At 30.1% G+C, this 15,857-nt stretch overlaps 2 protein-coding genes across 4 annotated transcripts in view; one reads left to right on the forward strand and one right to left on the reverse strand.

The window, feature by feature from the left end:
• The window catches only part of LOC108759584 (uncharacterized), a 98,416-nt gene that overhangs the window by 2,061 nt on the left and 80,498 nt on the right, over positions 1-15,857 (forward strand). The gene's annotated exons all lie outside the window — the stretch shown is intronic.
• The window catches only part of LOC108759583 (phosrestin-2), a 64,830-nt gene continuing 50,219 nt past the window's right edge, over positions 1,247-15,857 (reverse strand). For all 3 annotated transcript variants that reach the window (XM_018505080.1, XM_018505081.1, XM_018505079.1), the window contains 5 exons: positions 12,434-12,581; positions 11,580-11,780; positions 10,794-10,957; positions 2,242-2,523; positions 1,247-1,777 (listed from right to left, as the gene is read on the reverse strand). In XM_018505080.1, the coding sequence (XP_018360582.1) occupies positions 1,496-1,777; positions 2,242-2,523; positions 10,794-10,957; positions 11,580-11,780; positions 12,434-12,581 (1,077 nt within the window). In that variant the 3' untranslated portion in view covers positions 1,247-1,495. The remainder of the gene's footprint in view (positions 1,778-2,241; positions 2,524-10,793; positions 10,958-11,579; positions 11,781-12,433; positions 12,582-15,857) is intronic.

The raw sequence follows: 15,857 nt of genomic DNA on the forward strand, positions 1-15,857 counted from the left end.
CCTGCCTCTCACTCTAATCGTCTTTCTACCCCCACCATTGCCATCAGCGGTCCATTCTAGATGTCGATGCTCACATCTCAAAAAAGTCCTTATCTACCCACATCCAAGCATTTGTAACCCAGCATTCTCTTTTGCTTATATCTTAGATTGTAGTGTATCGATTTTAACTAATTTTTTTTTTAATCTATCGTTTGAAGATTGAAAAAAAGAATTTTTGAATTAGAAAGTCTAAAATGTCATAGCACAAAAGATATTTTGCAATAAATGAAAAGGGATCGGAAAAAACATCTGAACTACGAAAATCGGGGGATTACGCTAACCCTTTGTGGATACTGAGAGTTAAGACGTAATAAACTAATCATAAAGCTGTACTTAAGATGGTCTCAAAGAAGAATTGATTATATGAATATCAGCCAATGTCTCGCGTATTCTTTCATGTTTTCGAAATGAATTACTCAGAATCTAGTTGAAATGATTAGGATGGCAGTAGGAATATTCTTATATATTAAATGAGTAGGAAGATATAAACGCAAACAGTTTTAAGCGATTTACATTCACGAAGTTTTAAGTATATAAGTTAGCGATAAAATTCTCCTAATTCTTACAAGAATATATTACATATATATATATATATCTTAAGATTATTCTACGTTGTAAATATACAGGAATATGTATTTCTTGGGAGATTATCTTTTTCCGCTTGATGAAAGCTGTAGATAAAAAAATTGCAATGTTAATAAATCATAATTTTTCAATGAAATATATCTTCTTTCATACTGAAGAGAAATATAATTTACGTATGATACATTAGTAGCAACTTTACACACTTGGTTATAACGAAGATATTCACATTAAAACCATAGACATAGATTAGAATACTATGTTTATAATTGAATCGTTCTTCTTTTATCGAGAACGATTAAAATTCTGCTATGATCTATACGATAATATAATATGAGTGGTATGAACGCATGGCGTACAACTTTTCACAATCTTTCACGAAAATACAGTATTTTAATTAATCGCGCTTCTATATAATTTTTTCTACAAAATATAAAGCGAAATAAGCTGTTCAGTGTTTTCTAAAGATTGCATATATTTGATAACTTCCGAATTTGCATTTCATTAAAAAAAAGTAGATATCCATATTTATGTGTACATCCAATGATTTTAACGACCTATTCAATTAACAGGATTCACTATACATTATTTTATTTTCTTTTCTTTTATTTCGTACAATCGTCATAAGATTCTTCTATGAGAAAATAAGAATTACGACGATGCGATGGTGCAAAGCAAAACGCTATCAATTGTCACTGACGCTACGAGAATTCCATTTATTCGTTTACTAAGAGGCCCTTCTAAAGCAGCACCAAGCTCGTTGAATGCTGACGCTGAGTCTACAAGTTTTGTGATTGGAATTCTTGATAACCTTCGCATCACTTCTTTTTCTGACAGACGGCCGCGACATCGCGTCGCCTTGTTGCGCCCGCTCTCAGGTGTTGTCGCTTTCCTCGCAGTGCTCTATCAGGTCCACATCGCTTACCCTTGATTCTTTCTGTTCTTTAATGGCCTCCAGCTTATTCTCCTTATTTTGATGACTACTACTGCTATCACATTTCTCTGTGCTTTTATTCGTGCTTTTTTCAAATTCTTTTGATACCTCTCGAGTAGGAGACGGGAATCCCACGAGATCTGTATCTATGTTACTGTGCATCAGCGTGAATGGTAGCTTCAAAGATACTTCACCACCCATCACTGAGATAAACAGTTTGACCTTAAAGAAAAAAATGATAAACAATTGGGAATCTTCATAAAATATTTTTTGTAATACTCTGTAACAATTTCATACTATAATTAGATTGATAACTAAAATTAAATAGTTATCAATCCAAAATAAATCAATTTGCTTAAATTAAATGGATTTGGATCGACCAAAAAGATGTCTTATTTTTCCTTAAAATAATATTGCATCAATTAATGCAACAATACATGTTTTCGATAATGTCAAACTATACTTTATTTGTATTCATTTTTATCTGAAATAAAGCACACACACACACACACATCTAATATATCATATAATAAATTTTTTCCAGAATTTGTTCTTATAATCGAAAGTTTTCATTTTTTTTTTGCAATAGTTCAGGTTTTGCAATGTTTTAGGTGAAAATTATATATTTATTTTCTATAATAGGTTCATCTGACGATCTTTATTTCCTTTTTAATATTTAAAATTACCTTCACATAATAAGATACGTAAATCGTATAAACGTTCCTATCATCAGGTCCATTCCGAGGATTAGTAACCGTTGAGGCCAGACTTGCTCCGGTTTTCGCGTAGCTGTCCTCCAATGCGATCCAATTTTTAGTTGTGCCCTTAACAAGCCTGAGAGTGTAAATTTTTCGCAAATTACTACCTGGACCTACAGGACAATCCTCTTGCGAGCTTACAAAAGCTACAACATTCTTGAATTTGCCGTTGCTGAACATACAGACGTCCACATGTTGTACGACGATTACCTGTAAAGTAAACATTTCGTATGTTCGAAATGGCTAAGATTGAGTATCCAATTTAAAGTTTTTCTTTTAACTTGACGCACCCTGTATCTTTGAAACTAATTGTAAGTTGTTTCGGATACCTATATGGTCGTATAAAGTTATCTTGATGTGAATTAGTTGTTATCTTTTAGAGTATTTAATCTAAAACTATCATCCTATATGTACATATTTCTGAATTAGCATTTATGAAAGCCAGTTGTTATTCTGCGATGTCTATTATATCCATATATTGGCCACGAACTTAAATTTGATTACGAAATATAACTCGTGTGGCTTACAGGTGGTCAAGGAGTGTCGTTTTGTTTGCTTAACTGTTGGACAGAGTTAACATGATGGGGTTGCTCGCGCGCCTATCCTTTCTGGCTAGTGGACAGAATATCGGCAAGATGTACTGTGTTCCTATTTTCAAACAACGTTCTCCATTGCTGTTAATGAAGTAGCGCTCAAAAGCGATGTGAACACAATTTCCTGTCATGACGTAACCTTTGGCATCTCATCGGGTTGATTTCTCCTTGAGAGAAATTGCTATTCGTATTGCGAGCGTTCTCATAAGAAGAAAATGTCGAATAAATCAACGCAGATTATCACAGGCAGATTCAATTCGATATCATCGCCTTTTTGTCTTTTGCTTCTTGCATGTGCGCGAAACAAATTGAATTATAGATTTAACGGTGCGATGTTTTTTCTTATTTCTTGTCGTCGTTTTTTTCGATAGCTTCGTATGGAAATGGCTCTTGTCCATCGCTAGGAAAATATCGCCGATATCGTTTGTATGTTATTGTTTTTTTTTTTCATGGCAAGGTATATTAAAGAATCAATAGAATATTGTTATTCGTGTATCGATACATGATTGCTCCTATTAATAGGAATTCCGGTTTAATAGAATCTCTATTTAATCTATTTTGCTATTTTTTAAATGTTTTTTTAAGAGAAAAAACTAGCTACCTATTTGAGGTTTTAAAATTTTTCCAAGAAACTTATAACTTCGTTCTTAATTTTCAATTATTTCATCTAGTTGAATTGCGACGATGCTTAATGGTTTACTCACTCATGTATAGAATATTTAATTAGGCATCGGATAGAATGCTATGAATTCTTGAGTGAACAGACAGACGCAATCTCGTTATGCTTTCAAAACTTGTTTCTGCAACTTGTAGCATAAATCTTGGTAAAGAGAACAATTTTTGCAAAAGTCTAAATTACAAAAACATAAAAGTCGATAAGACTCAGTAGATGATTTAACATCTCAAAAATGATTTTTAGTGATTAATAGATCAAAGTATTAGTCTGCAACTATTTTTAGCACATGCATCTGAACTACTTTTTACTAAATTTCTAAATTAGCCACATATTACGATATATGTTACTAATATTTATTTTATCTTCTATTTTAATTATCCGTTGTATACATGTAGTGTTTATGCATACGTATACACTGTCCGAGGATAATATATATATACATAAACACTATAGTAGGTCTCCTTGAACTTCCCCTTTGAAACTGACGATTTGAATTAATCAATATTCTGTGTGCCAACGATTGCTACTCGAGCCTCCGCTTTTCCTTTAAGTCTCGATTAAGGACGAAGTTTGTGTCAATTAATATATAGAATCTGTCCAATTAATTCATTGCGTTTTATAATTATGGATTTTTGTGACTGCGTCCTTTCTCATTAATAAGATATATAAAGAGAAAAATTTTTTAAATACAATAAATTTTGTATTGACTGTGTGTTTGTTCATTTTTTAAAACTATATATCACAATATGAATTGTTTCTATTTTTTATAAAATATAAATATAGAATTTTGCATAAGTGTAAATATGGTAAAACAAACATGAAACTAAATACATCTACGTATGACTAAATTAAGTATCATACTTTTTAAATGACAGAATCAAATTTCGTTTTTTAATTCAAATTTCTCTATAGAGAGATCTTTGATTCTCTTCTTTCCAAATAGATTAACGTACTGCTACTAGGATAATAGTGAAGCATAAAGTGGAAACATTTCGGTCTGAACGTTTCTGTACCTCTCTGATATCATCCATGGTTTTATTACATAAGTTACACTTGCATAATCGTATTGTGTATATACTGAGAGCTGGATTAAGTTCGCTAATATAGCCAAGATGTGAACTGTAGATACTTATTAGAAGGGAACTGTAAGATGTAATTGTAGGAGTTGAAAGCGAAATACATCTTGAAATTGGAATACTAAAAGTTGCTGGCGATTTGTCGAGTAATTAACATTCTCTTACACAGGAGATACTTGAAAATTGCTAAATATCTTTATTCGTTACTCTTATTGAATAATAATCGAAATAAGTTCGTGTATAAAAAATTTTGAAACAATTTTTTTGTTCATAAAGTATTTAAAGCCTTATCAAGTCAATAACACCAGTTGTAAACGTGTGATAAAATCCTCTTTATTACAATGTACGTTTCGATCCTGTGAATCGGATCCTTCTCAACATTCTCTTTACGTATATATATCAATATCATTGAGTTCCCTAAAACACTACATACTAATCAATGTCTTTTACCTCTTCTCTCTTCTTATAGATATAATATCAATTTAGTTATACAATTTTACTTACATGATATCTTAAAACGTATATATAAATTTCTCTGTACTGTTCATGTCTGATGTCAACGTTCTACTAAACTCGTTCAAATATAAATTATTATTATCTCCAACCTCTAATCATGTATCCTACATTCGCCGACTATTATAAACATTCACGGTTACATATTTATATTTTCGCTAATAAACATTCATATGCTGAGCTCAGTTTTTCCGTATCATTTTGTAAATTCAATCCCCTCTTTTGTTTATTAATGTAAATCATTTCAGATGTAAGTCGTTTATTTAAAATCACCTCCTCGTCCAAAATCTCAATATCGTCCCATTTAAATTCATGTGCAAAATTCATCCTATGCTCTGTAATTACTGATTTTTGATTCGTATTCCATTTGATATGATTCTTATGTTCTGCAATTCTATTTTTTAAATTTCTACCTGTTTGGCCAACGTAAGTCGCTGTGCAGTCTCTACATGCTATTTTATATACGACATTACTATGTGACATCTTGTCTATCCTGTCCTTTTGCACCCTAATTATACTATTTAATTTATTAAGACCTTTGTATGCAACTTTTATCTCCTTATACTTACTAAATAGATTTTTTATTTTATTTCCTAATTCTGCGATAAACGGTATCGTGAAATATTTCACATTCTTAGTGGTCGTTTGATCATTTATCTTATTATCCCTATTCTTATTTAAATCCATTTTATTAAAAATTCTTTTTTTTATTGTTGTAATTATTAATTGTAAAGGATATCCATTTTCCAATAACATTCTAATCACCTTATCTAAATTACAATTGTGAAATCTCGGATGTGATAAAAGTAATGCCCTATCAATTATGTTATACATGACACCTAACTTTTGTGACCATGGGTGTTGTGAGAAATAATTTAACATTTTTCCCGATGATGTGGGCTTTTGGTACCAATCATATGTCACTTTATTGTTGTTATCCTTAATCATAGTCACATCCAAAAAATTTAATCTATCCTTCCCCTCTTCTAACGTAAATTGTAATCTTTCATGGTAACCGTTAAACTCCTTTAATATCTTTTTAACGTTGCTACTACTTGTTGCTAATGCAATGTCGTCAACATATCTCATATAAAAGGTAGGTTTGATCGATAATCTATTGAGACAATTGGTCTCAAGGTCCTGTAAAACTAAGTTAGCTATGACAGGGGACAGTGGTGAGCCCATTGGTAAACCATAAGATTGTCTGTAATACATGTCATTGAACGTAAAATAAGTCGAGTCAAGAATCAAGCGAATAGCTGTGAAAAATTCATTTTTGTTATGTATATGAATTTAAATGGGACGATATTGAGATTTTGGACGAGGAGGTGATTTTAAATAAACGACTTACATCTGAAATGATTTACATTAATAAACAAAAGAGGGGATTGAATTTACAAAATGATACGGAAAAACTGAGCTCAGCATATGAATGTTTATTATCGAAAATATAAATATGTAACCGTGAATGTTTATAATAGTCGGCGAATGTAGGATACATGATTAGAGGTTGGAGATAATAATAATTTACATTTGAACGATTTTAGTAGAACGTTGACATCAGACATGAACAGTACAGAGAAATTTATATATACGTTTTAAGATATCATGTAAGTAAAATTGTATAACTAAATTGAAATTATATCTATAAGAAGAGAAGAGGTAAAAGACATTGATTGGTATGTAGTGTTTTAGGGAACTCAATGATATTGATGTATATACGTAAAGAATGTTGAGAAGGATCCGATTCACAGGATCGAAACGTACATTGTAATAAAGAGGATTTTATCACACGTTTACAACTGATGTTATTGACTTGATAAGGCTTTAAATACTTTATGATTAATTCACACGAGTCTACAATATAGGATTTTGAATTTTTTTGTTATAAAATATTCTAGCAGAAATATAACTGTATTTTTTTTACTTTGAAACATTAACTGAAAAAGTTGAAAGCAATTGTTATTAAAATTTCATGCGACTCCATGCAACAGTTTATTTTTCGTGATTTTTTTCCTGTAATAATTGTCGGAGCGAATTTTTTGAAATCGAAAGTAACAAAAAATTTGTTATTTATAATTCATAAAAGCATTTAAATTTTCGAAATATTACCGTTAATTATCATATGAATCGAATGGCATAAAAGTGCAATGTTTATTTGCGCAATATATTCAACACTTTTATCTTGTGTAATTGTCATCGGTATATGTAAATGTTATGCTAAAACGCTACTACTATGCAAATATTTACTCCAGAAATTAGATCGGTTACGAAGTTTCACTTTATGGTAGACCATTGCCGATGCACGTTAGTAGTTTAGCGTAAGTGCAATTGCTACATAGAAGGCCAAGTAATCAAGTTATGAAGTATAAAGAATATTAGATGTGGAATACAACGTTGTTCCTTATTATTACCTTGTAAGTAATAAAACATACAGTTTATTTATTCAACAACCGGTATATGTTTGTGTGAAAATGTCTGTTGACTTTGGTCTTTATTTTATTTCTTACTGATTCCTTCATTCATTTATTCATACATTACAGCGTCTACATTGGATTTGTGACATAAAGGTTTTACCAGTTAAATGAAGAAACATTATAACATTAAACTTTAAGGAAAGCAAACATATATACAGATATCTTACAGATATCTGATTTTAAATAAAAAAATTTTAGATAATGAAGAAAAATAGAAAAGAATATAGCAATATTTCTTTAAAAATTATAAGTATTCGTATGTATATCATTAGAATTCGTATGCATATATCGCTGATATTTGAAAAAAATTAGAAAGTGTTGCTCGTCATTTTTAAAGGTAAAATAACATTGAATTTATATGAACTTTTTGTTTCTTTTCATTCTTATTGAGTGAAAGATTTGTCCTATGACTAAGAATATTCATGAAATTTGAAATATCACTTTCTTTCTAAAAATCAAATTAATCAATAATGTTCTCTTGCGGTTTTTGCGTCGCGATATAATTTATTGTACAATAGCACTGTATTATCTTATAACATTTAACTCTTGACGTTTAACTGTCCGGGGATGATTATTCGCACTATTCTATATAGTCGCAGTGTTGAAAGAAGTGTAGAAAATGAAAAGCACAGAGAAAAAATGTACGAGCGTTTGCACAACCTGATTTAATTTAATTGGTTTTCTTTGATTAAAACTTGTTTGAGATAAATTATTATTGCGAAGATAAACATTTGAAGAATTGCCCACTACATTGAGAAAAAAATGTACTAGATTTAATATACATTTCTCTGAATAGTACTATCTGAACATTTGCTAAATGTAAATATATGTATATTTATTTACTACAAGAACTATTAATTGATTTAAATTTGTACTCAGTTTGATTGCAGTAATAAATATATTTATATCATTCTGATATTTTTGCCTATTATATAATATGTTTAAAAAAAGCGATCAATTTTCCCAAAATTCGTAATTTATTGTTGGTTGATGCATAAGGCACTGTTGAATTATCAAAAATTAATTTATTGTTTATTGAATATTAGATCACTTTTTTAGATTACTTGCTCAAAAAGCGTTAACGAAGAGCTATACTTATTAAAGTTTGAGTACATGTCACGTAAATAACGGTCTTATTAATACGTTACGTTGATGCAACTTCATTGAGCTCGTGGGATGTGAATGTTCTAAACATGCTTATTAAATTTGCAGAAGTCTAACGCACGCGCGCGCGAAGCGATAGTTAATTTGAAAGCTGGGAGTGGCACTACTATATATCTCTCTAATAATCAATAAATTAAATTGTATAGCGCGAAGCCAAAAATCTATCATTAATTTTATTCTAATTTAATTAATTAAAATTATTTGTAAATATATTTATAAATTAATATTGTAATTTGGTGCAAAAGATCCAAAATGAAAATGTGCAAACTTATAATTTTTATAAATATTTGAGAAAAACCGATAGAAGGTAAAGAAAAATGGAAAAACAGGTAGATAAAAATCTTTGCAAAAATAATTTAGGATCTTTTATTATTTCTTTTCAGGAGATATTTTCATTGAAATTTGTGACAGAACAGTTTATATTTATAAAGTAATTTAAAAGTGTTTAATTTTTTTAAAGATGTTTCTGATTAATTTTCTTGATTCTCTCCGTGTACTTGGCTTAGAATAAATTTTTTTATTTCGTGACTTTTAGAATAAATGTTTAATTAAATAAAGGGTATAACGACTTCAGAGTAATTTTGTAATTTTTTTCATTTATCGAAAGTTTTCATCACTTATCCGAGAGCACGATTCTGTAAGAAACATCAATTGATCCTTTTAGGGATGGTTAAGCCTATTTTTCTTCGATTCTATCACGCAGGAGATCGTAATCGGTTTTACGAGTGGCCTCTTTTGCATTCGACATCAGGCATTGCGTGCACGGAAAGTCGTGACAAGAAAAAAACAAAGAATGAATAAATGGATGGAAACGTGCGTGTGTCTGATAGGGAGACCGGCAAACGCCCCGGGATATGAATACCCAAGTATTTGGATCCCCAAGGAGCATCAGAAAAGGAACAATTGGTGGGATTCACGGCTGAATTTTGAAATATTGACTGCCACGCGATAGTTGCTGAATCATGAACTAGTTCCATTGACGTTTCACGAAGTAGAGAATATAATTTCCTATTTAATCTACGATCGCAATTAATTATTTTGGAAGAAAAGAAGAAAAATTCGCTTATTATTGCTTGTTAAAAACGATGAAATCGATAGGTCGCTGGTAGTCTTGATGTTATGGAGCAAACTCTTTTTAGTAAGTCTTGATTTATTTATTTAAGAATCAAGGATCGATACATAGTATTGCCTATTAATCCACAATTATTTGAAAAAAATTGAGTTTTCAGCAAAAATTTAGTGAAAAAATTCCGTGAACTAATTCTTCATGCGATAAATGATTCTTTTTTTTTCATGTACGTCAATATTGTTTTGATTGAAAAAGATTGCTTTTTTTTACTTTTGCAGCTAAACAATTAAAGTTGTAAAACGAAATAGTGCACTATTCTGAAAGTAGTGACAAAAAATCCAGTTTCTAACTTTTCTTCCAGTGTTATGTTCCCGCGTAAAATATAAATCTTGAGTGATCTAATCCGAAAATTTATATATGTATATATTTGACAAAATTATTTTGTTGTAGCGGGTAATCGTATTAAACCGTAAGAATATGAATTATTTTACAATGAAAATCAAATAATAATAAAAACTCTCTTTGTTAAAGTTGATAAGAAGAATTTTCATTTATCGTTTTATATACAGCGGTCATTGATTGAACGTTATATATGTATATTGCAGTTATTAACTAAGTAAAAAGTTTTTTCACGTGCTCATATTTTTTATCCAATTGAAATATGGAAATATAAATAGAACATATATTTTATGTACCATACACTGTATTTAATTCTTATTATTTAGAATAGTTCTGATTAAATTTCCGTCATGAAGCATAATGAAGATAAATCTGACTTGAATAACAAGTATGGATTATATATGCTTTATAATGTATAATATAGATAATATATAGCTTAATATATACTTAAAACAAAATATATGTTAATATATACTTCAAACAAAAAAAAATATATATATATATAATTTATACCTTTATTCTTCTTACTGATTTGTTGCTATTATTGCTAACATTGACGTGGACATTGATTAAGTCTCCGTGTTCGTAAATCGCATGGTCAAGCCCTGCTTCCAATCTGACGCGACCGTCACTTAATAAAAATGGCTTTTCTACTGCCGCATGTGGTCCCACGTTCTCTGCGAAAATAAGAATGAAATCTGATCTGTTATTTACTCTGATTTGTGTTCTCATTTGTGATAAATGAGATGTGATCGGTTTACTAATGAGAGAATAAGATACGTAGTGTCTTAATAACTTTACATTAAACTCGAGATACGGGATATTCGAGAACTTCTGAAATTAAACCTCGGCTTGAAGATTTCAATTCAGACTGTATTATAATTACAGTCATCATGCCGCATTGAAAGTCACAGAATTATAGCATATTAAGACACGTAATAGAAGCTATACGGAAAAATGATTTTACTGAAGTATCTAAAAATTTAGGCAGGTATCTAAAAATAATTTTATTAGACTAACAAAATAGTTATATAGAACATTTAAGCGTTGCTGCCAATGCAGTAAAAAATTTTAACATTCTAGCAACCAGTTTAAACATTCTATTATTTTGATAACACTCAAACAAAATTATTTTCAGATTTGCGTTCAATTAAATTTGTGGTAAAATTGATTTTTTACGTATAGGAAATAATACAATACAGATGATAATAGCAATAACTAAAGCTTGAAGTTTAATGATAAGTAAATGTACGTTATTATACGCGTGGTATGAACATATCACGTTAATCGCAAACTAACCATCATCCTCGATGATCTCATTTTCCGCTAACGCCACTCTTGTTTTGGATCCTTGAATTCTCAAGCTAGTCGACGGTTCTCTCGAGAGAGGTACACTGTACATAGTCGTTGAGGGTAAGGGCGGCTTCGTGGCTCGTTGGATCACTCGAATGCCCATCCTGACGGTAGTTTTACGGTGCAAGCGTTCGTCTGCTCGTTCCGCTGAAATCCGCCGCACAAAATGTTAACGATGCATATAACTATGAGATAAAGGTGAGAGCTGGTGCTAACCGCGAGTTCACTCACAAATTCATCGTTGCGAATAATCGAGCAAATGTTTTGAAAAAAAGATTTTGTTAATGAGAGTTGTTTATGTTACAAATTTTTAAATCTGATATTTTTAGATTCATTTTCTTTCTCAGAAATTATATGATTAGCTGTAATAATCTGACATTGGTAATGTTTTTTATTTCTAGAAATTATACGTATATAGCATAAATATAAAGTATTCTAATAATAAGATAAGAATTTTTAAGTTGGCTTTATATAATGGAACAGAAATAAAAATTTTACAATCTCTCTCTTATGGAAAATTGATTAAAATATGCTTATTTTTTTACGTTTTGAATTTTACGAGTGTAAGCACAAAATATTTTATTATTCGAGATGTTTCGAATTCTTATTCCTGCGTAATTGTGTGTCTGAGAGATGGAGAATACCCTTCGTTTGTAAATAAAATTCCTACTTCGTTCACGAACGTACGCAATTACACCTCGCTTTGAATTGTGATGTGCTGTTGTTTTTCATGAAGTGCATACATTCGTTGGGATCGAGAAAATAAAGCCCAAGGAAATCAGCAAGCTTTTTCCACTCACCAACGTAAACTCTGACGTCGTAGCTGTTACCTATGGGCGGGCCATTGTATTCTTTAGCCGGTACTAGTTGCACAGATGGTGGGGCGATTGAGGGAATTTCTATGGCGAACGCATGTGCATTGGGTCCTAGTCTTTTGATAAGTGCTTCCTGTAAAAGAAAGATTTCAGCTCAATTTCTTTTTTTCAGCACATTGTCAATTTAATTTAACTTGTGATATTATTGCAGTAGTTTAATTGCGTTAGATAAAGTCCGGAAAAATTTCGGCGCGCAGTTTGAATAACTACAAAAATATGATATATATGCATGTACATATATAGGATATAGATAATTCACTGGGAATTATTTAGGCAAAAAAGATCTAGCTTTGACCGTCATAGGCCTGAATACGCTTATACTTAGTGTTTAGAACTTTTATTTAAGTTATCAACATTTTCGAAATTTGACTTTGACCTACTTTATTTTAATAACTTGAAGAAAAGACAATTTCAAGTCTTCGTTCGTGGATCACTTTATTCATATTAAGCATAGTTGAGGCGGCTTATCGATAATCAGGAATTTTAAAACTTTCTTTAGGATACAGATTATCATGTATATATAATCCATATTATTACACACACACACACACACACACACACACACACACACACACACACACACACACACACATTCCATGAAGTAGGTTATATTAAAAACTTGAGGAAAAGGTATGCTATGTATAGCCGTTTTTCATTTTAAATTTATTTCAGTTAAAATAAAAAAGATTTGAAAGTGTGCTAAAAAAAAAAAAATATTACAAAATATAAATAGGCAACTAAGAGCTAATACACAGTTGTTATAGATGTACGATACAATTTTTCTTTATTCTATAACAATACATATATTACGTTTCGGCTGCTTTTTTCAGCCATCTTTATGGTATAATTTCCGTTTAAAAATCCAACATTTGAATATAATAGTTCAGAATGCAGATTTTGGAAACGTTACTGAGACACGGACGAAGATATATGTTCAATCGACAAATTTTACATAATTTTACATAATTTTACATAATTCTTAATTGCGTTTAATGGAATGGAGGTGCAAGCTACTAGTACAACTGATCTTACAAATCTTGACTTGATAAGAAGAGCCGTTCACAGGAACAAATGAGGAATTGCTGTGTTTTTAATATAAATTGCTATTGTTTTTAATATTGAGAGCTCGCTTAATTTATATTGTGCTCGAAACCTTTCAGCAAAGCGTATATTTGAAATAACACGTATATGAGAAAATAAATATTAGTACTTTGTGTATTACATTTATCAATACATCATGTATAAATTTTATTAAATTTATACGAAATATTACATTTCACTTTTATTGTTCTTTGAATAGGAAATTGATTTTATATCTGGATTATACAAATAAATATTAATTTGTTTTATGGAATTATTATCAAAACTAAACATTATTTAATTATGTAGTTACGGAATAATCGTATGTTTAATAAAAGCGAATAATAATGGCATCGAAAGCTTTGCGGTTTGCAAATGTAAGTACTACGGAAAACTGTTCATATTTTAATATTTACTGAATTATAAAATATTTACAAAAGGAAGAAATATGAAAATATCATGGATTATTGATCTGAATATATATAAAAGTTGACGTTCACTGTAACATTATTCCATTTTTTACTCTGGTAAGTTCTTTCTTCGATCTTATTAAATTCATTTGGGCCAAAGGGCTCGTAAATTTCATTAAAAAACATGTTTTTCGGGATTTAATTGATACGGGAGTCCTTGGTATTTTCAAATACCATGCGATAACGATTTCTTTTTTGCACCTCGAAAAACATTAGCTCCCTGAAGATCATCAGCAAGTAATTACATATATATAATGCAAATCAAGCACAGCACACATTCATCAATATAATTTTTTTTTAAATAATATATATATTTTGTGATTTTATTGTATGCTCATGGTAATTAAGAAATTTAAAGAGAAAATGTTGTATCACATAGACTTAAATTGCATCTAACAACAACGTGTACCTATTATTAGACAATTTTAAATTTAATTTTTTTCTAATAAAAAATATATCGAAAAATACTATTGTGTATAAACAAACACACATATACTAAAAATAAACGATTTTCCAGGAATTAATAATAAATAATAAGATTTTAATCATCATTTTTTTTTTATCTCAAATCATTTCTACTTTAATAAATTTATTTGTAAAAGATTCACTTGTTAACACATTAAAACATTTAATGTTGATAATTAAGTTTCTATGAGTAAATAATGATTTTTTTCGACGTTTGAGAGATATCGGCTTTAAATTCGTCGAGAGCTTCCATTAACATGATAATGATGCCCCATTAACATGATAATGATGAGCTATGTATACACCTCGCCTTCTCATTTCTCGAATTACGCGACTTATGCGAAAATAGTATATGTCGCACACATGTACATTTGTTTTAACTTTAAATCCTTGTTCTCTCTCCGTATCCTTTGGTACATTGTCTATTGTGCCTCCGGAACACCTGTGCGCAAAAGGATAATTCCAAGTCGTCGCAATAGAAGGTGGCTCATATCGGCACTTTCTTATCCCATCAGCTCAAGGATTCACAACGGCAAATCGGCGTAGTGTATGTGCAAACGCGTGTAAAAATAAAACGGAGGATATTGTCCTCAGAGAAACAGGCCAGGGTCAGTTTATGTCAGTCGAGGTTGAATCGAATTACGTCATTTCGCCTGATCTTTTGCATCAGAGTTTAGGACCTTCTTGCTTTCTTACTCACAATGCTATCAAGTTGAAATGCGAAAATCGTTCTATTGTGAAGGAAACACGATGTAAAAGTACGCGTATACTTATCGTTCAGAATTCTTGAATAAAAGAATGGAAATACGAACATAAGATTTAGATTCGAGAGCTCGAGATCTGATTTTTTTTTGGAAAAATATAGGAATTCGGAATGTTTGTTCTGCATTGAAGCAAAATCTCTTTTTTTATTGATTATATTATTTATTTATTTAAGAATTTTAAGAAAAGAAATATAATAAGTAAGAAAAGAAGAAATATGGTTTAAATAGTTATATAATCAATTATTTTTGAAAGGTCGACCTCTGAAATAATTGAAAAATAAAAAATAAAAAATAATGAAATAATAAAACAAATAATAAATAATAACAAATAATAAATAATAAAATGATCATTTCATTATTTGTTAAAGTTAAAATTTTGCTATCAACACTCAGTTTAAGAATTATATTATCATGAAAAAAGTTCAATTTCGATTCAAAAAAGAATATTTTCAATTCCAGCTTATTAGTTTCTAAGTATCTATACTCTAACAGCACAGACCCCTAAGGACGTCCTATGGAGGTCTGTGTTGTTAGGATAGGAACATGTAATCTTTCTGTATATACATTATA

The sequence above is a fragment of the Trachymyrmex cornetzi genome, unplaced genomic scaffold (assembly GCF_001594075.2).
Source record: "Trachymyrmex cornetzi isolate Tcor2-1 unplaced genomic scaffold, Tcor1.1 scaffold195, whole genome shotgun sequence".
Taxonomy (NCBI): domain Eukaryota; kingdom Metazoa; phylum Arthropoda; class Insecta; order Hymenoptera; family Formicidae; genus Trachymyrmex; species Trachymyrmex cornetzi.